General features: G+C 39.8%; 1 protein-coding gene across 1 annotated transcript; it reads right to left on the reverse strand.

The window, feature by feature from the left end:
* Window positions 1–228: 228 nt before the first annotated feature.
* On the reverse strand, window positions 229–22,831 carry mfsd8l2 (major facilitator superfamily domain containing 8-like 2). Its single transcript, XM_025006851.2, has 11 exons — window positions 22,447–22,831; window positions 22,167–22,352; window positions 21,653–21,715; window positions 19,155–19,274; window positions 18,836–18,915; window positions 18,125–18,395; window positions 9,131–9,204; window positions 5,956–6,169; window positions 4,924–5,046; window positions 3,119–3,249; window positions 229–697 (listed from the first exon to the last, which is right to left on the reverse strand). The coding sequence occupies exons 1-11, from the start codon at window positions 22,520–22,522 to the stop codon at window positions 617–619; spliced, it is 1,419 nt and encodes a 472-aa protein (XP_024862619.1). The 5' UTR covers window positions 22,523–22,831; the 3' UTR covers window positions 229–616.
* Between the last annotated feature and the right edge of the window lie 2,439 nt (window positions 22,832–25,270).

Below are 25,270 nucleotides of genomic sequence, written 5' to 3' on the forward strand. Positions count from 1 at the left end.
TCATGTCTAAAAAAAAACCACAACAATCTGAGAAGCTTCACTCTCTTTGACCCTCCTCTTTTGGCAGGTTTTCTGACATAGAGCTGCTAAGATGTTGACAACTCCACTTCTGCACTCATTGTGTCAACGGTTTCATTTTTAGAGACAGTTTTCTATTTTTTTCATTTTAATTTATTTTTTTATTTTTTTTTACAGGAAGAAAGACACAGGGAAAATAAACCAAATTTTGCTTCATGGGTCATACAGAAAAAAAGAAAAAAAAAAAACCACTGCTGTTTTATTTATGCTCATCAACACCTGGGGATATAAATAGTTCAGTTTAAAAATAATGGCTTTCATCTTCAATTATACCTCTGAATTGTCAACATGAGAGCAATGGTGCCCTCTTGTGTAAAGTATAATTAATAGTCTGATAGTTATTTGAATTAGTGGTAGATTTTAATGCAAACCGATAGCAGGGACGCTGTGCAAAGCTTTGTAACACAAGTGCTTTTGGACTTTATTCCACACTCAGCCATTCTTCACTCTGCAGTAAACCCGGATGAATTCTCCCTGAAGTGAAAGCCATTCTTTCAGTCCGTCTTCCCGCGCTCCTCTTCATCGTCAGACTGCAGGCCTACCCTCCGCTGTCAGAGCCCTCTGCGCACTGCACCGACCTCGGCTCAGTCAGCTGCTCGTAGGACAGCGCTGTCATAACCTGAAAGAAGGGGAAAAGAAAAAACCTACAGTGTGATGTGGCTTTAGAGAACAGAAAGTGCAGAGTAATACCAACGGGCTCCCAGAGACATGCTGAGCTCAGGATTTTGCAGCAGTAACACCTTGTGGCTTCTGCTTTCAGCTTTAGTTGGGTTGCATCTCATCCCGTACAGACACAAAGACATTAATCAAGGCATTTTAAAATTGTTGAACATCTTGGGTTTTGTAATAGGAAAACAGTCAAAGGTTTGTTTCCTCATGGGCTGAAATTGAAATGATATTTTCAGCTTGAATAGAAGTAATGGGCCTACACAAAATATGCCGGATTATTGAAAATAAATGGTGTAAAAATAATTCTAAAAAGTGTATAAATCTGCAAAGTGCTGTGTGAATATGCATTTGCACACTTCCTTCAGAAGCCACGTCGCCACGGCGAGCCTGCCAAGAGAGGGTCGAGCAGCAAAACTCGCTGCCCGGGCAGGGAGGGCATTAATCAGAGAAACATCCAGGAGGTCAAAGATAACCCTGATGGAGCTGGGCAGCTCTGCTGTAGAGACGAGAGGATCTGGTCATCAGACCACTACAAGCTGGGCTTCATGGGAGAGTGGCAGGAAATAGCCAGTGGTTAAAATAAATAAGGCAGACTGAGATGGATGGATTTTTCTGCATTATCTGCATTCCAGCATCGTAGCAACGTGTTCACTAACAGAAACCGTAACGGACTCTGTGTGCACCTTACTTCTGAGATAACTGGCAGCTACAGCAACTTTTCATGTGCAGGGCAGGCATAATTCATTTTAGGGTCAGGGTTAGTCAGAGACCACAACTTTTTTAATCATTCCACCTTCAGGCGTTGTTCCGATTGATTTTACTGACTTGGAACATGGAAATTTTGACTTCCAATTACAAATGAATTGCATCAATATTCCCAAAATTCTCTGTCTACAGCACTGACCGCACTGCTCTGGACATCCATTTGAACTGATGTGTTTTATTCCCTTTTTTAAAAAGTCTCTGTACAATGATATTTGAAAAATAATATTAATTTTTTAAAAAGCTGAAATACTCATGCCTCACCAGTAGGTGGCAAGAATGTCCACATTACCAACACAAACTACAAAAGAAGAAAATTTCTGTCATTTTGAGCACGAGTAAGGATTTTTCTGAAAACAGTTAACTTCTTTTTCTCTTGTTTTGTTTTTCTTCATCTTTTCTTTCGTCGATCTTTAACCTCTTCAGCACATGATCAAAGTTTATCGGTGACAGGACGAGAGTAAAGCGAGCCACACACAGAACAGACCAAAAATAGTATCATGGTTTCTTAGATCTACATGAATACATAAAACTGGGGTTTTTAAAAGGCTCCACTTTGGAGAGAATTTTCTAAACAACACTAAAAACACAGTTTGAGTGTACACGGGAGATGCAAACGCTGAGAAAAAGTGGGTCTATGTTGTCAGATGATGAAACATGTCTGATATTTCATCCATCCATCAAAGTAGTAACAGGTCTGATGATTACTACCTTCAAAATCGTGTGAGAATAACTGTCTGCTCTTTCTAAATTCCTAGTGGACCGTGTGGTGTACACACAGCAGAGAACTAGTGAGGAAACAACCGGAGCCTCTCTTTTCCGTGAAGCAGCTAAGATTTGTCCTGAAGGTCTCTCACTCTGCAGCAGCCGCTCACCATCACGAAGGAAGTCGTTCCATGTTCAACGTTTCTGACAGTGAGCGACACTTGTTCACATTTGTCAGATTAAAAACTATTTTTTTGGTCTTTAACATTCACAAGAAAATGAATATGCACATTACTTCGAACCTTATCTGATCTCTTTAAATCAATTCTTGGCCTGGGCCGGTCCGATCAGGTCAATGGGGCTGACTAATTAGAGCACAGGGGTCTGTTTTCAGAGGGTTACAGTCACATGAGCTGTAGCACCCTGTGAGACAATTCATGTAAGTATTGCTTGGATTTTTAAAAGCCTTTGAGAATACATGATGAAAATAGGCTTTTTATTTTCTGAAATAACTCCAAGCAGAATCCCGCTTTCATTCAAGAGGCGACGGGAACATGGCTTTTATTACAGATATTACAATTTTAACTAAATCCCACTAAACTTTACAGCACTTTGATAATTATACTGAATATTCCAGAGCAAAATTCTGGTATTATTTTGTTTATGTTTTTTCATATAGTAGACATATTTATCTAACTTCAGAGTGGATTCCAGTCAGCATAGTGGGAGCAATATTGGTCTCACATCTTGTCCAAAGACGTGGCAGAGCTTGAGATCAAGCCCCTAAATGTCCAACTGGAAGACGACCACTTCACTTCTCAGCCACAGCTTTCCCCTACTGAGCCTTTATGGGCTCAGCTGGGAGTCAGAATGTGTTGGCAATTCAGCGCCGTGGTCTACTTACTGTGATCATTACGAGAAGTGCCAGCATCATGCCCAGCATTATGTACAAATTATTGGTCAATCCTCCAGCCCACAGAGGCCCCAGGATGGTGGCCAGGCCTCCAACTGAGCGTCGGACTCCTTGGCTGAACCCTTTTGGTAAGGCATAAAAACAATAATTCAACCTTGTTTCTCTCTACAAAAAGAACAATTATAGGGAAATAAATCTGATATATCTAGCTAGCTAGAAATGTATATAGAAATGTTGGTTCAAAACGAGTTAAACAGCAATAGTAAAGGACTATAAAAAGATTTTAACAAGAGATTAATGCAAAACAAGAAATAGTACACTCTAAAAACTGCTGGGTTATTTTGATAATTCAGTTTCTGGGTTAAAGTTTGGGTTGGTTTGACCAAAAACTTTGACCCAGTCAGTGGTCAGGGCAATGATAATTCATGTCATTCTTCAGTCGACCATTTTAGGTCAGAAGTTGACCAAATCAGACCTGATTGGACCTCTGCTTTAGGATGTAATAAGTAAAAGTAAGGTGGTTAAAAAAACAACTTGTAAAAACATGGTTTCACCTTGTAGGCTTCGTTAACAGCTTCAGTTTGATCTGGTCAGAGAGGCGGCTGGATTAAAAAACATTAGTTGGTGATAGCTAGCTGCTGATGCTAACAGTGGGTTAGCATCAGCAGCTAGCTATCAACAACACAATTTGTGACACAATTTTCTCAATTTTTATGATGCTCTAATTCAACAAGTTAGTCATGTTAATCCAGTTTCTGGGTAGAAAACCTAACCCAGAGTACCCTGGGTCAAACCGATAACCAAACCCTGCTGAGTAAAACTACTCAGACCAAAACTGACCCAGCTCTGGGTTACAAATTTCTCTGTTTTTAACCTAGCAGGGGCGGCACGCTAGGACAGTGGTTAACGCTGTCGCCTGTCAGGGAGAAGGTCGCAGGTTTGCTTCCTGGCCTCCCTGTACATGCACAGGTGTCTCCGGGTACTCCAGTTTCCTCCCACAGACCAAAAACATGCATGTTAGGTTCATTGGTAACTCTACATTGTTCCTAGGTGTAAGAGAGTGTGAATGGCTGTTTGTCTCATTTGTCTCTATTTGTCCCTGTGATGGACTGAAGACCTGTCCAGGCTGTCCCCCCGCCTCTCACACAGTGACTGCTGGAGATAGACACCAGCTCCCTCATGATCCAGAGAGAAGAAGTGGGTAAAGGAAATGGATGGAATAACCCAGCAGTTTTCACTGCATACACTGCTTAAACATTTATGGGTTCAGTTTGTTGAAAAGACAAGAATTTACCATTAAAATATTTCATTTTGAGAAAAAGTACAAGAAGAAAGAAAATGTAATACGACATTCAAGGAATAGTAATTTACTGCAAACAAAGAATAGTTCTCAGCAGTAAAAATGACAGTTTTCAAAGACTTACTCATGTGTCATAGTGTCACCTTATCATGTTTAATGGTAAGATCCCGGCAAACACAGTATTAAATCAAACATTATCTATCTATCTATCTATCTATCTATCTATCTATCTATCTATCTATCTATCTATCTATCTATCTATCTATCTATCTATCTATCTATCTATCTATCTATCTATCTATCTATCTATCCTGCCCAAAGTGTCCACAGAAATTAGTGTAAATATTGTTAAATGGCAACAGTAAGACCATCATATCAGAAAAGGATATGGTGAAGTACCACAAATAACAGTACATTACTTTTACAGTTTTCATTTGTTAAAAAAGACACAAATTTACCATTGAAATGAAAAAAGGCAATATTAAAACAGTTGAACCTTGGGTTTTCTCAGCAGTGACTTTGGAGAAGAGCGACACCTGAGACACGGCAACGAAGGGAAGACCCAGCAGCTGCAGAAACACCCCTATGATGAAGGCAGACAGCGTCCATCCGTATCCACCTGTCAGAGATGGAAAATTAGTTTTAAACTAGTTTGATCTGAACTAAATGGATTATTATATCGAAGGGTGTGTTTTCACTTCAATCTAACGTCATCTGTTCAATAGATCTATTTTGGATTCATGTGAATATTTGGTTGTTTTTTGAACAGGACTGCATATCATTCCTCAGTTACTTCTCTTGTCTGTTATTTTTTTTTTACTTTCCTTCCACAAATGGGCTGGCACCAGCACAGATAGCTCTGTCTGAAAATGAAACCCGTGCCAAGCTGGCAGCCAGTCGATTTTTGTTCTCTGCTGCCTTGCATCATGCACATGTTTGTGTGAATTTGTGCCCACACGAATGTTTGGATGTTCCAGTTTGAGCTGCACATCTATAATCTCACAATGAAAAGGCAATTTTGCCAATTAAACCACTTTCTTAGAGGTCCAAGATGAGAAATCACTTCTCCTCAGGTGTCTGTCTGTCATAAGTTTTATGTTTTTGCTTGTTTAAGTGTATAACTGCAACAAACAGGGAACAAATGCGGGCTACGCTTTAACAAACAGCATTTTTCTCTAATTGGATTACTATAATCCTTTATATGTACCCAGGCACTACTCAGCTCCAGCACCTGTCACTTGTAATCAGAGCGATAAACGTGACGAGCTGCAACAGACGCAGGCCAACGTGAACACACAGGATCTGGCCTGCCTGTATGATCTCCTGCTGGCTCACCAGAGCTTGAATGATATCATTTACGGAGCTTCATCCACTATGTAACCCAATATGTCGCCGCTGTGCTACACACCCCAACACCAGTCACACAAAGAGAGATTGGCTCCGCAACAGAGGCACCATTGAGTTTTGTGTGTGTGAATCTGCACGTGGGTCTGGGTGTGTTTGTGTGTTTTCGCTGGCAGGTTAGCACCTCGGGGGTTGCAGAGGAAAAGGAGGCACCAGATACAGGCGGTGCAGCAGATGACCAGGCCCGCAGCCAGCACCACACGGTCCTCCACCTTCCTGCTCAGCCAGCGCACAAAGAAGAAGCCCAGGATGACCTCCACCCCACACAGGCTGTACATCAAACTGTTGCCCAGCTCGCCGAAGCTGAAGTAGTGCTGCGTCAGAGGTGTCACCATGGTCTAGGATTTTTAAAAATATATACTTTAGTCAGGTTTAGAGGAATACTTAAAAGCAATACAAAATCTGGACACTCCCCTCCCCTCCCAAAACACCTGTTTTAAAATAAAGCCCCCTTCACACTGGATGACCTCTCTATTACTTGGAAAGACATGTTTCCAAATTTTCTGTAATCCAGTCATGTTAAAATGAGTCATCCAGGAGTAGTGGGGTCATCATTAACCCTCCTGAAGCCCTCAAAAGAGAGAGAGAGAGAGACAAAGAGAGGTACAGAAGCCCTTGTAACTTCTGGTCAACTTGACTTGAAGGCCTCGGGAGGGTTAAGTGTGAATGGGGCCTAAGCAAATAGGTGGGAGCCTCCTGTATTAAACCCTGACTGATACAATGAGAACCTTCTGATTCCTTAAAGAACTTCTTCTGAACAAATATCCTAAGGTTGTGGGATGGATTTTATTCCATTTCAGATGTGTCAAATTACTAGTCTGCGTCAAACAAACCAAACACCTAAAGTGATCAATCAAAGAATTAAAAGTGAGTTCAGAGCTGTCCAACACAGCATACACAAAACCTAGACAGAAAAGTGTGAAGATCTTTGTGTTGAGCATCATCATGAGTGGCGCAGTGGTTCTCTAACTTTTTATGAGGAGTGTCATCACAGAAAATACTATGGTCTTCAAGTACCACCATTATGACACACATTACAAAACAGTGGTGCAAGCTTTTTCAGATCTGAAAAAAAAAAAAAAAAACAAGGAAACTGGCCAAAGTCCTAACCCTAAGCCTGGTTGAAAGGTGTGGTTTAGGATGTGATGGCTCCATGAATTCATTGCTGAGAACAACACCACATACATCATGGTTTTGGCTCGTCCTTTGCATGTGAACAATTTAATACACAAAAGAGATGACCTAAATCAAATTTCCTCACTGTTTTGTTCTTTTTGTTGTTTTCAGGTCTTTGAGACTTCACTGGCAATGCTTTAAGTATCCATGGCACATCTGTTAACCATCGTCCACTTCAGTTTCCAAAGGGATTCTTGAAGTATCCTCCACTGCACTTCCCTTTCCAGTTGTTTCCATTTGGAGCCAAGATTGCAATGAGCCTGAACCCCTCATCTTTTTGTTTATTTCCATTGTTTGCTTTCCATGACAGTTTAGCTTATGTTAATTAGCTTGTTATTTAGCTTGTAAACAGTTGATACCAAAGAATTTTTGGACTACTACCACTAGAGCGGTCCTGAGTACCACCAATATATTTGTACTAGTACCACAGTTTAAAAACCATGATTATAAAGAAAGAAACAACAGTCTGACCAGTGGCAATGCTTTGTAATGACAGAAATAGCATCCTGAAAGCCAACTGAGGGTATTGGGACTATTTAATGAAAAGGCAAACCACAAAAAGGTTTTAAAATGTTAGGAAGCATAAACATTGAATTCTAGATAATGGGAAAAGATCCTGTTGAGTCCAGATTTAGTCCATTACAAAAGTATGAGCATATTGGGGTAAGAAAAGTGGCAGATGAACTGATGCACCCATCATGCTTTGTGGCTGTGGGGGCAGTATCATGATTTGGGGTTACTTCATTTGATCAGGTCAAGGTTCGGCTATGTTCATGACACAGAAAGAGGTCAGCTGACTACCTGAATATACTGAATACCAGTTTTTTCCATCAGTAGGTTTCTTTGTCACTGATGGCATGGACCTATTATGTAGAAATTATGGTGTTTTTGTTGTCTTTCTGGCCCATAACGTCACAGAAAGCTTTTTATTGTGAAATCTTTATACACTGGTTATACCCTCTTGTGACCAGTACAAGATTTTGATAAAAAAAAAAAAACATTGCAACTTTGGAAGAAAAATGTTGTTGCACAGTGGCCCGGATTCACCATAAAAATTTTACTTTGATTTGATAGCTATAGTCAGGGTGTTGCACATCTATGTTACTCACAAAGACCTTACAAAAGTAGGGGTGTGCTTCAAATTGTGCCGCCAACCAAACAGCGTGTCTCTGTGTTGTTTACTCACTTTTAAATGTGGTGTTATGCTGCATTTATGTAACAGCCTGGGCCGAAAGTGTCGGATTCTCAAAGATTAGTCCTGTTTGCAACCTGCATTTAGCATAAAATATTTACTGTCTTCTGAGAGCTGGTGGTGTTTGTGTCTCGGAAGAAGAAACTGAGAAAGAGGCGCGATGTGCTGCACATAAGCCTTCACAAAAATACAACAGGCGTGTCACAGAAAGTATAATTCATTCCATGACGTGTTTCAGACATTGCTGTGTGTACAATTAGCTTGTCAAAATAATGTGTAAAGTCCTGGTGTTGTTATTTCACATTCAGAATAGAAAACATGGTTTTGCAACATTTCAACAAATAAAACTTCACATCCAAAGGGTTAATCTTGCAGGTTAATCATTGCAGCAACTTCAGCACATTGACTCCTTGCAGGAAGAAAGGACATAGTGAGCAGCCCTCGGTCTTGGAGTCTTAATTATTTATTTTATAAAGTGAAAACATTATGATGCAATGATGGTTTAATTCTTCCCTGATAGTGTGAGATCATGTTTAAGCAGTTTTGAGGAATATACTTTTTCTATTAGGACATGGAGCTCACTGTGAGCTCACTGTGTTTGCACATAAACCATGTGCAAACACTAAAACAAAAACTAGGCGCTGCACATTTTTAGTGAATTAAGGCCTGTGAACCTATTAAAAATACAATGAACGCATGCCATAATTTCAGCTAAACGTGGTCCAACAGGTAGTGCATAAACCACATGACCATTCGCCACAATGTTCTGAGAAAACTGAAGACCATTTATCCTGTGCCTCTGTTGCAGGAAGTCTTTGCAGGTGAGGTTCAAACTGATTCATTGTGGATTCAACCATCCTTAAAACCGTGAGGCGTTAAGAGACATGTTTGGAAACTTTGGCTGAAGGGCCTCAGTGAAAGCTGCTCTCACCTCCAGCGCCGTCTGGTTGAAGAGAGTGATGAACTGAGCCGTGAGAAGAACCACCACCTCTTCTCTCAGGAACTCTGTGCATTGAAGGACGCAGAAATAAAAAGGAAAACAAGAGGATGAGATCAACTGAAAGCTTTAATTCGCAAGTAATGATCCGACAGAAAAATTCACTGAGGAAAGAAAACTTGGACTATTTGGAAAATTAACCCCAACAAAGCATGCATGAAGAAATCCTGACTGGGCATGTTGAGCTTCTAGTTGAAGTTTGTTTTGCTAAAGATAAGTGCAAATTTGGATTCTTCCTCCCGATAGCAGAAGAGAAAAATAGATTTTAATAAATTCAAAGCTTTTCATACCAGCTTTCCCTGGAACAGAAACTCCCTTCTGGACGTTGTGAGGAGGAAAACGAACTGGCTTGCTGCTAAATTTGGACATCCACGCCAGATGGCTGGAGGAGAGGCTTGATATTACAGTGTGTGATCTGCTCTGGTTCAGTTCTCCCTCTTTAGTATTTGCATTATTATTCACATGCTTTATTTATCTCTTCATTAATATGTGCACATGCATTCCTGAGGCAGCATTGTTTACAGGTAAAAACATGTCAATATGGGGGAAAAAAGAGCCTCTGGAGAGATTTGATATCATCCTTGAAAAATCAAAATAAACAAAAGGTTTTAAACAAATTTTAGTGCACTGCAGGCTGAGATATTTTGTGATTTAATTTTTAATGTAAGTCTACTTTATGTCTGTATTAGAAATACTGTGTATCTTAAAGATGCTGCTGAAAGACTTTGATCAAAGTTGCTTGTAGTGTTTTTGCCCAACAGGCCTACAAATGCCCCAAAATTAAAATACTGTGGCTTCGGAAAGCTTTCAGATCTCCTTTGCTTTTTATGTTTTGTTCTGTAGCACCCTGATGCTACAATTATTAACTTTCTTTCAATAATCTATCTAGCATTTTATGCAATTTAGTACATTTCTTTAAAAAAATAATAATAATAATGTATTCCACATGTATTTTGGGCCTTTTCTTAGTTCTGAGTTGAAACCCCTTTGGCAGCAGTTTCAGCCTCGAGTCTTTCTGGTTTTGATGCAACAAGCTTTGCTCACCTGTATTTGGGGATTTACTGCTGTTCTACTTTTATAAATCCTCTCAGTCTCAGTCTGGTTGAATGGGGACCAATGGTGGAGCCATTTTCAGTTCTCTTTAGAGATATTTGATAGGGTTCAGCTCAGAGCTCTGTCTGGACCACTTTAGTTCATTCACAGAGATGTTGGAAGGCAAACTTTTGGCCCAGTTTAAGGGCCTGCACTCTGTGGGAAAAGTGTTCAGCAAAAATATTGTTGTTTTTTGCTCCATTCAGATTTCCTTCAACCCTGAACACCTCCAGTCTCTGAAGGTTTTTCAACTAAAGAGGTTCCAGTGCTAGACCAGGGCTGGTGCTAGAGCTGGTTCAAGTTAAGAACCATTTTGGTTTTCCACAGCCAGAGTGCCAACTCAGAGCTACGTCATTACGTCACATTAAATAGCTCTTCCAGTAAATGATTGCTACCACCTGTTTTGCATTCTGGGTTTCTGTAGCAGATCACAAAGCATAGAGACACTTTATCTCCACAGATTACAGAGTTTGTATCATTATTCCTGAAAACCAATCAGTCAGTGTTTTTGAATGCTCATTTATTTCTGATCTCTGATCGTATTTGTGAGCACAGCTGGGAACGGGATGACACAACAGTGGTGGGCCTCATCAGGAGCAACAATAACTTGGCCTACATAAAGGAGGTGTAGCTGGAGGGCTGGTGCAGAGTCAACAACCTGAACGAGAACAAAACCAAAAGAGACTGTTGATGACTTCAGGAAGAACCAGCCTAGCCACGCTTCTCTTCTCATCAGTGACACAGCTGTGGATGTTCCTGGAGGTGAACATCACAGACAACTTAAGCTGGTCTTCAAGACACCATTGCCCCTTTTCCACTGGCTCTACTACAGAAGTCCCACTCTACTCGGCCTGGCTTGGCTCGGCTCTATAAAAAATGCATTGTGTTTGGTCGGTAGCAGAGGAACACCTCCTTGTGTTGTGGGGGGCAGGGCCGCGGGGCGGGGGGTGAGTGTGCGCTACCAAAACTTGGCGCCATTTGTGGAAACAACGGAAGAGCTATGGACAACGTTGGCCCTGTGTTGTTGCTGTTTTTTAAACTTATGGGGATTCTCCTGAGACTTCAGGAAGAGAGGCGCAGTGGAAGAAATGCTCTGGATGCCGCGATTGTTGCGCGGAGTAGGACAGCTGTTATCCGCCGTAGACTTCAGGCTTTACAGCGCCTTCAGCTGGGGGACAGACGGCATAAACGTTGCAGGGTAAGCTAACTCTGTTGTTTATATTCCTACCGTCGCTCTTTATGCTTGCATCTGGTCACACCCACGACCAATGAGTGAGCAGGAGCTAAGCTTGCGTCACCCACAAAAGCAGGGCCAGCCCACTGGCCTTACTCCAAAGCAGGGACTAAAAAAGCAGGGACTGGCCTTGAAGAAATGCCGGTGGAAACATGCACAAAGCAAGCCGAGTAGAGTGGAGCCGGGACCTTTAGAGCTGGGGGAAAAGGGGCACAGGTCTCTGACCAAGAAGGCACATCAGCATTTGCACTGCCTGCGCAGGACAGGGAGAGCTCACCTACAGTATCCCGCCCTTCCTCACTACATTCTACAGAATTACCATTGGGAGCATCTCCAGTAGCCTCTCTGGTGTAGAGGCTGGGGTGCCTCAGACTGAAAGAATGTGAGAAGAGTGGTGAGGACAGCGGAGACAATCATTGGGACTTCTCTCCCCTCCATTCAGGACATTGCACCAAAGTGTTCCATTTCCCAGATCAGAACCATCACCTGTAACCCCTCTCACCCTCATTATTGTCTGTTCTCCCTGTTGGCCTCTGGGAAGAGGTTCTGCGTCATTCTGTGGAGTACCACCAGGTTCTGTAACAACTTCTTCTACGAGATCATCAGACTGCTGAACTCTAAATAAAAATGAGCCGTGTCGCTTTATTGTATTTCATTACAGTTTACAATATTCTGTTGCACATCATAGTATTTTTCTGATGCTGTAGTTTCTTAAATGTACTTTTATATTCCTATTTACTTTATATTTAATTCTGAGCTCATTGCAACAAAATGCTGTTCTTGTGTAGGCTTGTGGTATACTGAATAACAATAAGGTCTGTGTGTCTACACAAGGCTTCAGTAGGATCCCTCAACACCAGCCGGTGATATTAAAAGAGAAAAAAATGTCATAAATGGAGCTTCAAACAATGTTCATGAATTCAGTTGAAAACAGTGATTGTGAAGGCAGCTCTGACCTGCTGCTCGGTGTTACATGACTGCTGGTTTAAAAGAAAAAAAACAGACAGACAAAGTGCCAACAGATTAGAGACAGTGATCAAATGTTATTCCACTGCTAATTTGACTTCTTATTTATGTTGAAGTAAAGTATTTCGTCTTAAGTTAAACAGAGTAAGAGTGAAACTAACTGCCTATGTTTAAACACGGCACTCACAACATTTTGATTTGTCGTTGGCCTCCATGAGCCCGCCTCCAGCTCCTGACAAATATTGCTCTTTGCTCGGGTCCAGCTAAGCATTGGTGCTGAGTCAGAACGGTTATTCAGTGCTAGAGCCGACACTTACAGTGTTGGAAACAGAAGGAGCTGACACTAAGCAAGTTTAGCACTGGCTCCTATTTAAAAACCCACCTTTGTTCTGCTGAAAAACACACCCAGAATATGATGCTGCCACCACCATGCTTCACTGTTGGATGGTATTGGGCAGGTGATGAGCACTGCCTGGTTTCCAGACAAAAAGTTTTGAACTGAGGCAAAACACTTGAATCTTAGTTTCATCAGACCAGAGAATCTTGTTCCTCACATTCTGGGTCCTTCAAGCTGCTATCAAGTGTTTTGCACCGAGGATCGACTTCCATCAAGCTACTCTGCCATAAAACTCAGATCTATGAAAGTCTGCAGTTCTGGTTGTCCTTCTGGAACTTAGTCCCATCTCCACACAGGAAGCTCAGTCACAGGGACCATCAGGCTCCTGGTAACCTCTCTCACTAAGGCTCTTTTCCCTCAACCACTCAATGTGGTCTGACCACCAGGTTTTGAATAAGTCCTGGTTGTGCCAAACTTCTTCCACTTTGAGAATCATGGAGGCTGTAGAGTGTTGAGGAACCTTCAAAGCAGCAGAAACGTTTTGTAGTCTTCCTCAGATTTGAGTCTCTGAGCTCTGAGGCAGTTCCTCTGACCTCAGAGTTTGGTTTCTGCTCTGATTGTCAGCTGGAGGCCTTCTACAGAGAGATGTGTGCCTTTCCAAATCAGGTCCAATCAATTTTTATTCACCACAGGTGGACTCCAGTCATGGTGTAGAAACATCTCAGCAGAGAGAGAGAAAAATAGAAGGAACCTGAGCTAAATTTAGGTGTTGTTACAAAAGGCCTGAAGACTTATGGGAATGTGGTATTTCTGCTTTTATTTTTAATAAATGTACTCAAGTTTTTATAATTCTGTTTTCACTTTGTGAATTATTAGACACTGAGAGTAAATTACCAAAAATAAAAATAAAAGAATTTGAGCAATTGTAGCATCAGGTTCCAACAAAACAAAACTGAAATAAATGAAGGAGGTCTGAATACTTTTTAAGGCCACTGTGCTTTTAAAGTAAAACAATGGGAAAATACACAAATAAATACAAAAATTCTCTATAGGTTAAGAGATACAAACACACAGAGATTAAATTAGTCTTGTATGCGGCTTTCCTCTATGAGTGCAGTGACCCAGAGCAATGAGCCGCCACAACAGAGCTGGTAAATGTATCTAAATGCTGAGAACAGAAGCTTCAGTGCTCACTTTATTACCTCTCTTAGCAGACAAAACACTGGAACAGAGTTCATGAAAGGAAACAAGGTAATGTTTTCCCACAATTCCTTGCAGAAGTAATGCTCAAAGCAATGACTGATTAGTTTCATCATGTCATACTAAGTGAGGCTCATTTCATCACCTATCAGAGCAGACGGATGAGTGTGAGCAACTACTCTCATTTCGAGTGTTTTAGTCTTTCTCTCTGTTTGTTGTCGAGGTTTTCTATAGATCACAGAGGGAGAAAGAAATTCCAGACCATGTTTTACTACAGCGAGTGCACTTTGAGACCACTCAGAGGCTTGTTTTGGTTGTTGTGTGCACATAGTTAAAGTTGTTTCACAGAGTCGGTACAGCTGAGCAGACTGTCAGCTTTATGTTTTGGCTGCTGTCATCGTGACAGAAGCTACCCTAAAGAACACAAGATCCTTTCCTCTCATGCAAAGTGCATGCAGTCAATTCTAATCAGGTTAAGTTATCTAATCCTGTGTGAATTATATTGTTTGTACCAATTTAGTTTCTACAGGTTTGGGCTTTTCTTTCTTTTCCCTCTCCATTAGGTAAGTTATATAAATATCTAATGCAAGTTTCATTGCTTGCCTGTAGTCCAAAATACAAATCTGACTAAACTTATGATTGTTTATTTATTTAGGTTTTCATATATAAATCTATTTATGGTTTTTGTTAAATGGTCAAAGTTATTGCATTTTCCTGCATGGCATTACATTTTATTATTATTTAGTTTTATTACTATTAGTACTATTATCTTGATATATAAAGTATCCTCACCACCTGCCCGGCTGTGGCAGCATTCATTATTTCAGTTTCCAAAGGTTTGCATGACCTTAGAATAGTAGTATGTACTATACAGAAGTGTATGTATTTATGTATTTAAGAACTGCTGTTCTCTTTCCAAGTGTAGAAATGATGATAATGTTCCAAACAAACACTTTGCCTTCATCAAACTATGGACAAATCAGAAGAGTCTGAAAGCAAAAATCACAAATTTTACTTTATTGTTTGTTTATTGTTTTGTTCACCTTGACCCCTGCCAGAGACGAGACCGAGTGAAATAAAGAGCACATTTTGCCAGATTTTCTACAATTCTTCACAGATACACAAAAAGTCCTGGGGAATCAATAATTCAAGAGAGTGAATACCAGACCGACTGTAACAGCTAACAGATGGGGTTTCTAATACGGCAGGTTCTCCTCAGAACAAGAAAAGGAATCGATAGGAAGAACTCTGGCCACATTACCAGTTCTGTCTCCATTTTATCCACAAGTCAACCACAGCAAGCCAGTCAATAAACAAGGAGGTCTGCAAGCCATCCCTTTGCCTCATCTTCAAAGAGTGAGAGAATCGATATGAGGGTTTGACACGTACAGTACACACACAGAGAAACACAATAAAACACAGCTCCCCTTACTGGAACACTGCATTGACTTCCATTCATGGAGGACAGCCCGAACCAAAACTTAACCTTCACTTTGATCTGAAATAACTTTTCATTACTATTTTAGGAACATTTCTTGATCTTATAAATCTTCTTGGCTTATAAAATCATTCTAATACTTTTTTGGAATGCAAACTAATCACTTTCTTCGGGCTCAAAGTTAATTAAAGGAGGTATGTGACCGTTATTAGCATCTGGTGATCAAGCTGAAGATGGAAACTGACATGGCAAATGACTAAAATATTTGTTACGCAGAAAACAAGGCACTTTGGTGTCACTCTGAAGGTTTTTGTTGATTTCAATGATTTTCACCAGTAAGAAGTCACGCCAATGTTTGTTTTCTTGGTTTCTGCCATCAAATATGCCAATCTCATGTCACCTCTTTATGTTGTCAAATCTTTAACAAGATTGATTCATGCACTAACCCTGACCCTGCCGCTTCCAATTGGTAAATGCAGATTTTTAGAAATTATTAGTGCTGCCAGATTTTCGATGGCAGAAACAAGCAGTTAGATTTTTGTGAGGGGGAAAAAAAAAACTAATAAATTGAAAAATATACATCTTAGCTTTGCAGAAATGAACTGACCAGCTGTGGAATTAGAATTTAGATGTTGGAAAAAATTGGTGGTAAAGTTCAAAAGGATACAAATACTGTTAGAACTAAGTAAAACAAACACTAATTTGCATGAATCCTGCTACTGCCAGACACAACTGTTAATTTAAATCCACCAGGGTGTTTTTATTTTTTTTGTGCATGTGTTATTTTATTTTCATTCCCAATAAAAACAAAAAAAACCTTCAAAATTCATCAACTTCAAATTCAGTGTTTTTGCTGTTTAACTCTGATTTGAACCATTTTCTTTGCATAAAAATATCCAAACTAATAAACCAACAGCCATCCCACTTTGTTTCACGACAGTAATAGCACTGTTTTTCTGTATATGCAGACTCATTGTGCAATTAAATATCTTGATATATTTAAGATCAACCAATTTTTAAAAGGCCAAAAAGTTGTTAAAGGATTGGATATGGCTCACCACCTTTCATGCCAACATTTTAAACTAAGATCTTCTTATTTTGAGTTATAACCACTTTGTATCATATTGTGACTATGTGCTGGGGTGACTTGCAGCAACTTCCCCACCAAATTCTGGATCAATATCTGTAAAGTTAACTGAATTATAGCCCCTTTTGTGTTTGCTAAGGTCCATTAGCTATGGTAGCCATCTTGAATCAAGGTGACATTCAGTAAAAAGTTTCTTTAAAATCCACCCATTGGTTTCTGAGACATTTTGCTAACATGACAAACAAATCCTTAAAGTCTAAAATTTAATATGTCTATTCAGGAAGCAGTTCAGTGAACACTAAGCTTACTAAGTGGATGATATATGAATGAAAAGCTGTATTGCTTTTGGCTACCAGGTTCAAATGTGCAGATGATGAAAACGACAAGGCAAGATAGCTTTTTTCTAATCATCACAAGTGTTGTAATGTCATCAACCCATGTCCCAATCCTTCTTTTGTTCTAATCTAATCTACCCTACAACCAAATATTAATTCATGCACGCTTCTTTTAAGAGATGTGAGAAAAATGAAACAGTCCTCAGTTTAATGTCATCAAATTCAAAATGGTTCTCATGAATATAGGTGCACAAGAACACACATACATAAGTTCATATTTTTGACCTTATTAGGACATTATATTGACTCCTGTACTTTTGTGTAACTGAAACAAAACCCTAGCCTTTATTAAATTCATACCACGACTCTACCTTTGTACCTAAAAAAAGCAGTTCCGTTGTATTAGGACCGGGCTTTGGTACCCTGTAAGGATTACCAGTCCTGTCAATGTAAGTGAATATATAAGAAAGCGGTCTAAAAAGATAACAAAAACCAGTAGACACACACACACACACACACACACACACACACACACACACACACACACACAGCCTAGAAAAGAAAAAGATCATTTGTGATGGCACATAATCACTGCTTGTAGCATATTTAAACTTACTAAGATGCTAATCCAGTAGGACATCTGACATCAAATATATGCACACACACACACACACACACATGTTATGTCTCTCTATCTTTGCAGGGACTTTCCATTGACTTCCATTCATTTCTACACCCTAACTACAGCCTAACCCTGACCCTTACCCTAACCCTAACCATTACCAGTACATAGCTAACCCTAAACCAAACCTAAACTCAATTCACACCTTAGTCCTAAACCTAACCCCTAACCCAAAAACATAATTTCTCCTCGTGGGGACCAGGCTTTGGTCCCCACAAGGAGCAGTTGGTCCTCACAAGGTAGTATATGTTAGGAAAATTATCCCCACAATGTATCAAATACATGGCCACACACACACACACACACCTCACATAATTCCAATCAATACTCAGGGAATCTGATCTGACATGCACAAAATTCCGCAGAGAGACAAGAAGGGAAAGTAGATGTAACTTTGTGTGTGTGTGTGTGTGTGTGTGTGTCTGCTAGAAAATCAATAGACCAGATACAAACAAGTGTATTGGCTGCGACACCTCTTCCTACATGAATCTCACAAAGTGTCTGGAGAAAAGCTGACACTCAGCAATCGGGACATCCAGTCGGACCTGCACGCTCACCTCTGCTGGCGCTGAAGTTTTTAAAGGGGTTCTGGGCTTTGTGGACGGGCTCAGTCTCAGATGAGGGAGACGTCTCCAGTTGGTCAGAGTCGACGGCTCTGTAGGTGTGCACCGGCTCCTCGTCGGACCCCATAAGTGGCACCTCTTCTTCGTCATCCTCTTGTTTCACTTCCATCATTATGGCTCCCTCCTCCGAGCTGGTGGGCAGTACGTCCCAAAATGTAGCCAGGACGACAAACTGAAGCAGTACCCACAACAGGCACATGAAGATCTGAGGGCAAGGAGGAAAAATAAATACAGATACCTTGAAATATTTTAAAATCTAAATGCTAAAAAGGTGCTTTCCACTACATCAAAACCTTAGAAAGGTGTCTGTATTTCAGGTAAAAGTAATCAAGAGAGAGGTTCAGTGTTAAATTATGTGAAAAATGGAAGCAGACGTGGAGGAGGATTGCTGCATTTCATCTAAGCTGCATCTCTGCCACAGGTGTTTCATTAAGGCATCATGGGATAGAAACAGACAGATACAGGTTATTACAGGCCTGAGTATTGCTGCAGTTTTTTTTTTTTCATTCTTGTTCAGAGGAGAACAAAAAAGGGGGAAAAAATACATGTGAGTTCAGAATATAGAGCGACCATTTCTGAAGCTTGTTTTTGTATTCATGAGCCTTTCAGAGAACCTCAGATTACTGATTGTCTGGATGCAGTTACCCCAGGAGACGTATACTTGTTCACAACAAAGGGCCCCAGTTTGAAATCACACAGCCGCAGGAACAAGTTGAACGCCGGCCCTGGAGAGACAGGAAGAAGAGCTTTAAAGATGAGATAAATGGAGGATGTGCGAAGACAGTAGCCTCACACCTTAGTGATTTTATTGAATGTCTTCTGCTCCTCACAGATCAAACTGCACATCAAAGAAAACAGCTCAGAAATCCTTCTTAGAGTCTGATGTTTCACAGAAGGCAGAGACACAGAGAGAGGTGAGAGTGACACCTCGTTCTTTGTGGCGAGAGCAAAGGCAGAAACTGACCGACAAGAAGGCCAGCTTGTCGACAGGCCATGACGGCTGCAAAGACACCAGCTCGCTCCTCTGGCAGAGTGCTCCTTGTTAGGAAACTGAAGATAGATGAGCCTGCTCCTGCACCAATACCTGGAAAGAAAGCAACACCCGTCTAGCACACCTCAACATGAACATATTCAGAAATATCAGCATCTTTGAACAGGAGGAGCAACATTTTGATTCGAAATATGAGAGCATTAGTATCAGGGACACTGGTTTGTGGTTCAATCGCAAGTTCGGCAGTATTGTGTACTCTGTACTGGTCCACTGGTGAGGAGGAAGCTGAACTGTAAGGCATCTGTTTACAGATGGGTCCATGTTCCTATTCTCACCTCTGGTCATGAACTTTGGGTAGTGACCGAAAGAATGAGATCATGAAAACAGGCAGTTGAGTTTGATGAGCTTGCCCCACAGGGTAGTAGGGCTCTACCTTAGAGATAAGTTGAGAAGTTTGGTTATCTTGGAGGGACTCGGAGTAGAGCTGCTGCTCCTCCACATCGAGAGAAGCCAGTTGAGGTGGTTGGGGCATCTGGTAAGGATGGCTCATAGGGAGGTGTTCTACGCATGTCCGACTGGGAGGAACCCAGAGGAAGACCCAGGACACGCTGGAGAGACTTGGGATTTGACCATGGCTTGGGAACGCTGTCTCTGTGTTAGTTCATGCCACGTTCAGGACCTGCTCTCTGTGTTTCCCCTCATTTTCCTCTCCAAAGTTTTTGTTTTTAATAAATCATTCATTTTTTGAGCTTCTCTGAGTCTATCTACACACCAAACATTACAGTTGGGGTTGTCAAAAAAACCAGTGATTAAATTTTAGTTGTGATCCTTGTGTTAAATTTACTCCTTGTTTTCCTTGCTCACAATCCAGATTCTACCATTTTTAATTGGCCCTATGGGCTTGGTGGAGGGTTTGGAACCTCAAAAACCTTCTTACTGTCTATTTGTTTTTGTCTTCTTATGCTGCTTTAGCTTTTAGTTAGTCTAGCCTTTTAATATTTTTGATATTTTTAGCTTTTAGCTATTGTTCTGCTACTTGTAGCTCATCTTGTACTAATTTTAACTTTTAGCTAGTCTCTTGAAATCTTTAGGTTTTTGCTAGTCTTTTGGTAATTTTAGCTTCTAGCCAACTTCTTGCTACATTTAGCTTCTAAGCAGCCTTTTTTATACTTTTAGTTTGACTTTGATACTTTTCTCTTTTATCTTTTCTACTTTTAGCTTTTAGTTAGCCTCTTGATACATTTAGGTTTTTGCTAGATTTTTAATACTTTTAGATTTTAACTAGCCTTTTGTGACTTTTAGCTTCTAGCTATTGCATTGCTATATCCAGCTTTCAGCTAGCTTTTTGCTACTTTTTGTAGGGTTGTCGCTACTTTTAGTTACAATCTTACAACTTTTAATAAATGTTTTGCTACTTTTAGCTAGAATTTTGCGAGTTTTAGTACGTGTTCTGCTTCTTTTGGCTTTACCATCTCACTTCGGCTTATTCAGTGCTCAGCATCCACCTGCATTTTGCAGAAAAGGCCATTTTTCTAGTTTACAACAGCAATTAATATACTGGTGGAGAATCTCAGTCATATGGGACATAAAATTCTTCAGTGAAAGATAATTGGACTTTTTCATTTTTGAAGATGTTTTTCTCTTTATCAAAGGACCTTTCTCAGTTTTAACTGAATTAGCACAACATAAACTACAAGCTGCTGCCGCTAAGCACTCATGTTAGCATTCCTGTGCTAACATGAGTGATTCTACAAACATCGTCTTCTTGAAGCTCTTTAGAAGAGTTCATGTTGTCAGCTGAATTGAAAATTTGTTTAACCATTACAAGTTTACCTAAAACTTTTTGTTTCCTCTTTCCTCCTCTTTTTCACATAGCCAAGGCAGCAAACACTGCTGTTTGTTTCCCTCTGTGTTGTACTTGTGACAATGGAACAGTCCTGTGTGCTAATATGGATGCAGAAAGCTGCATTTATCTATTTAGCATTTTGAAATTACTTTAGACAATACCTTTGAAAAACACTTTTTATAGATTTCACTAATAACTAACACCACAAATAAAATAAAAAAACAACTAAATGCCAAAAAAATATTATTCACAATATGACTAATTTAACAGCCTTTTCAGAAATCAGCAACTGTAATAATGCCTAACCAAGAAATAAAGTAGACATTTTGGATAGCTAATGCAAACTCAATGCCATTTTAACATATAATGTAAAAATAAAAATTGTGACTATCTGAAGTGTTCGTTTTAGAGATTCACATTGTTTATTCTAAATAGGACGAATGCATTTGAGAACTATCTGCAGCTGAAAGCCTAATAAACATGAGTGGGAAAAGTGACATCACAGCCTAGCCCTAAAACAGTCAAAAGTCATTTTAGGGTTTGGATTATGTAAATGATGGGAGTAAATGCAATGTAACAAGAATAGAAATACAAAAATATATGTGGGCGTGTGTGTGTGTTTCACCTGCAACAAGCCGACTGCTTAACAACAGCCACTTTGAATATCCAATAAAATACATGAAGTTACCTGAGGACAAGAAACAGTAAAGTCATGCTGCTGCGTCAAATTTCCTAAATGAACAAATGCTTTCTATGAAAGCTGTGTCAAAAATATGCAGATTTAAACTTTTTAGTTTCGTAATACACCATCGGGCCAAAAACTGAAAAAATCAGTCTCTTGCTTGTTGGTTAGTCAAAGCAACAGTGTCAGAATGTCTACCAAAATTATGAAAACATGAACTGTGTTAACAGTGTCCAATTATTGTCTGAAACATGAGTGTTGTGGTTGCTCCCCTCAAAGAGAGAGATAAAGATGAACTACTATAAAGTAGCTTAGAAAATTAGAAGGCTGCAAAGCAAAAAACTCATTATACACTTGAAATAAAAATGAACACAAATTTCTATGTAACATGCAAAAAGATAGAAATGGGCGAAGGAGACTCATTCATGTGGTTTGTTGGTTGGTTTCAACTACTGACCAGCAATCTCAAAAAAGTTGGAGAAAAGGATGATGGATTTTGTAGTTTTGGTTCGATCTGACCAGAACCCAAAGAGTGGCCCAGTGATCAGCCCGCTCAGGCTGAAGGCAGACAGACCCAGACCCAGGAAGTAAGGTGGAGCCTCCAAAATCTGCAGATACCTCCAGATTGTAGGCAGTATGACAGCTGAAACAACCACAGTGAAAAAAATGGGCCATCATCTTTCAGAAGTGCTCACAAGCAAAACTACAAGTCTAAAAAGATGTAATCGTGAACTTACCGTATTCTATGCCACTCAGCAGAAATATTAATCCAATGGTAAGAAAAGTTAGATTCCTCTTCTGGTTATTATCCATGGCGCCGATTCACTTGCTGCCTTTTATGCTCAGCTTTCTCTCTGTACATGTTGTACAGAAATGTTCAGAGGCACGAACAGATAATAAGATACACCATGCGACCACTTACAGCTGCTGGCTCAGATAATTAGAGGAATAACTCGCAGGATTGTACATGTTCACAGCACAACTTTAAAAAAACAGACAACAAAAAAGGGTGCTTTTTCAGAGTAGAGGCCTGAAATTCAGAGTAGTATGCATCAGATCAGAGATGGGAACAATGCCATCCAGCTTGGAGTGATTGCAGTAGTCCAACTCCATTAGGCATTTATGGTAAAGATGAAATTCTGTTTGAGTCGTGTCAGAAGCGAGGTGCCACGCTGCGAGCCTCACGGTCAAGGCAAGGTCTCAGGTTGCCAGGTGAGGCAAAGTACCCCAAGCTTTATACATTTTTAATCGTGTTTTCTTCTGTTACATCAAAAGCACTGAATTCAAGTGCAAGCCTGTAAGGAAATGTAGAAAGCCCATCTGTTTTTTGAGGTTATAGGAATGAATAAGTGTGGATTTTAATGGAAAAGTAAAGAAGATAGATAGATAGATAGATAGATAGATAGATAGATAGATAGATAGATAGATAGATAGATAGATAGATAGATAGATAGATAGATAGATAGATAGATAGATAGATAGATAGATAGATAGATAGATAGATAGATAGATAGATAGATAGATAGATAGATAGAATTGTTCTGATTGCACAATTTAAATATGACCATTCATCACAAACACATCAGGTACAAAAGTGACAGAAAGAGAAAAATGTTGTTTATTTTTCAAAGTGGGAACTGTGTCAACAGTTGGAGTCAACCTGATTCAAGATGGCTGCCACAGCTAACTGAGCTTAGAAAACACACAAAAAATGCAGTATTGATGAAACATTGATCGAGATCCACTAAAAAGGAATGATGAATACCACTACAGTTTTACAGAGTAATATATAGCCCTGGACAAACATTTTAGGTTTGTGTGCAACAACACTGTAAAGTAAAAAGGCCTTCACAATTATACATTCTAGCTGTTTACTATTTGTCAGGATCGTTGGAGACGGAGGCGAACCCGTAAAGCAGACTCATAACTCTGAACTAAAGAAAAACTGATTCATTAAAATGAAAACAAGAAGCTGACGGGGCAGCAGAACAAGAACATAACTAAAAAACCAGAGACACGGGTGAACACAGGACTAGCACAAAAGAACAATGATCCGACAGCGTGGTGGGGGAAATGACAAGGTATAAAAGCACAGAGGATGATGAGGTAAGTGGGAACAGGTGAATGATTATAATAGCCGACAGGTGGAGATGGGCGTGGCAGGTAAGCAGATAAGTGAGTGACTGAGGAGGCATGAGTGGTGACAGGAAACAAACACAGACACACGAGACAAAGGCAGAAGGAACTCAAACCAAACTAACAAGATAACAGAATAAAATAAATAATAACACCAACGGAAACAAAAACAACAAACTGAAAAACCGAAAACCCAAATCCCGACACTATTATCAACTAAGAATGTGACGCAATCAAAAAAACATTAAAAGATGGACCAGTCTGTCATCAGATTATAAAGATGAATATTCTCTCCAGATTGTTATTCTTATTTCAGTTTATTCCCATTAAAAAACACCAAGAACAGTTTAAAATCTGGGATAAATTGAACTCCAGGTTAATATGCAATGGACATAGGCTTAAAATAAAATATTTCACGCCGCAATTGGCTAAGAAACGGGGACACTTCCAAATTGAAAAGATTATTTTCACGCAGCACAGTTTTCCACTTTTACTAAATGGTGTGACAAGCATTATAATGCAAACTGGAAAAACAATGAGATGATGGCAGTCCGATTTCTTGTCAATAAATTAGTGAAAACTTAACAAAATGCAGTAGATGTAATAATTTAATATGCAATAGGCTTGCACTTGTATAGCACTTTATCTAGTCCAAGGACCCCAAACCGCTTCACACTACAATGATGATGGATTTAAATCAAGCCTAATTGACCAAAGGTTCAAAAGCTGGGTAACAATTGGGATTACTGCAAAATGTATGTTTCTGGGAAATGAAAATATAATGTCCTTCCATAAATTCAAACAGAATTATGGAGTCTCTGATCAAAAATTCTTTAGATATCTCCAAGTAAGTGGCTACCTCCTTAAGGAAATACCAAATATGGTGTGGTTCAGACATCCATAGGAAAGAAAGCTCAAGGCAGGTTCATCCTTATATCGAAATCAAAGAGACGGTAGACCTCTCTCAACTTCTGTATGAACATTAAAACTAGATGGGAGAAGGAAATTCATACTCAGATTCCAAAAGAATCACAAAATAAAACAAGTCACAAAATTAGCTGTGGTGGCCATCTTGAATTGGGTTGACTGCAACAGCTAAAAAGTTAGAGATGAGCATCCAATGATTGCTTTCCAAGAGTTTCAATAAAACCTGTCCAGTGGTTCATGAGATATTTTGCAAACAGAGTTGATTTCAACATTTAATGCCAACATTTTAGATAACGATGTTGTGTTACAGATAGAGTGCACTTGCAATCAAATGTGTAACTGTTTGTTAAAGAAAGAAAAACCCACAAAGGTCACGAAGGAATCTGGCCTTGACAAAAAGGATGGTACCGTAACTTAATATTTTGTTGGCCAGCCTTCTGAGACAATCCCTGCAGTCAGGTGATTTCTGTCCCTCTCTCTGAGACGTCTTCACCTGTC

This window comes from Kryptolebias marmoratus, linkage group LG20 (genome assembly GCF_001649575.2).
Source record: "Kryptolebias marmoratus isolate JLee-2015 linkage group LG20, ASM164957v2, whole genome shotgun sequence".
NCBI classification, from domain to species: Eukaryota; Metazoa; Chordata; class Actinopteri; order Cyprinodontiformes; family Rivulidae; genus Kryptolebias; species Kryptolebias marmoratus.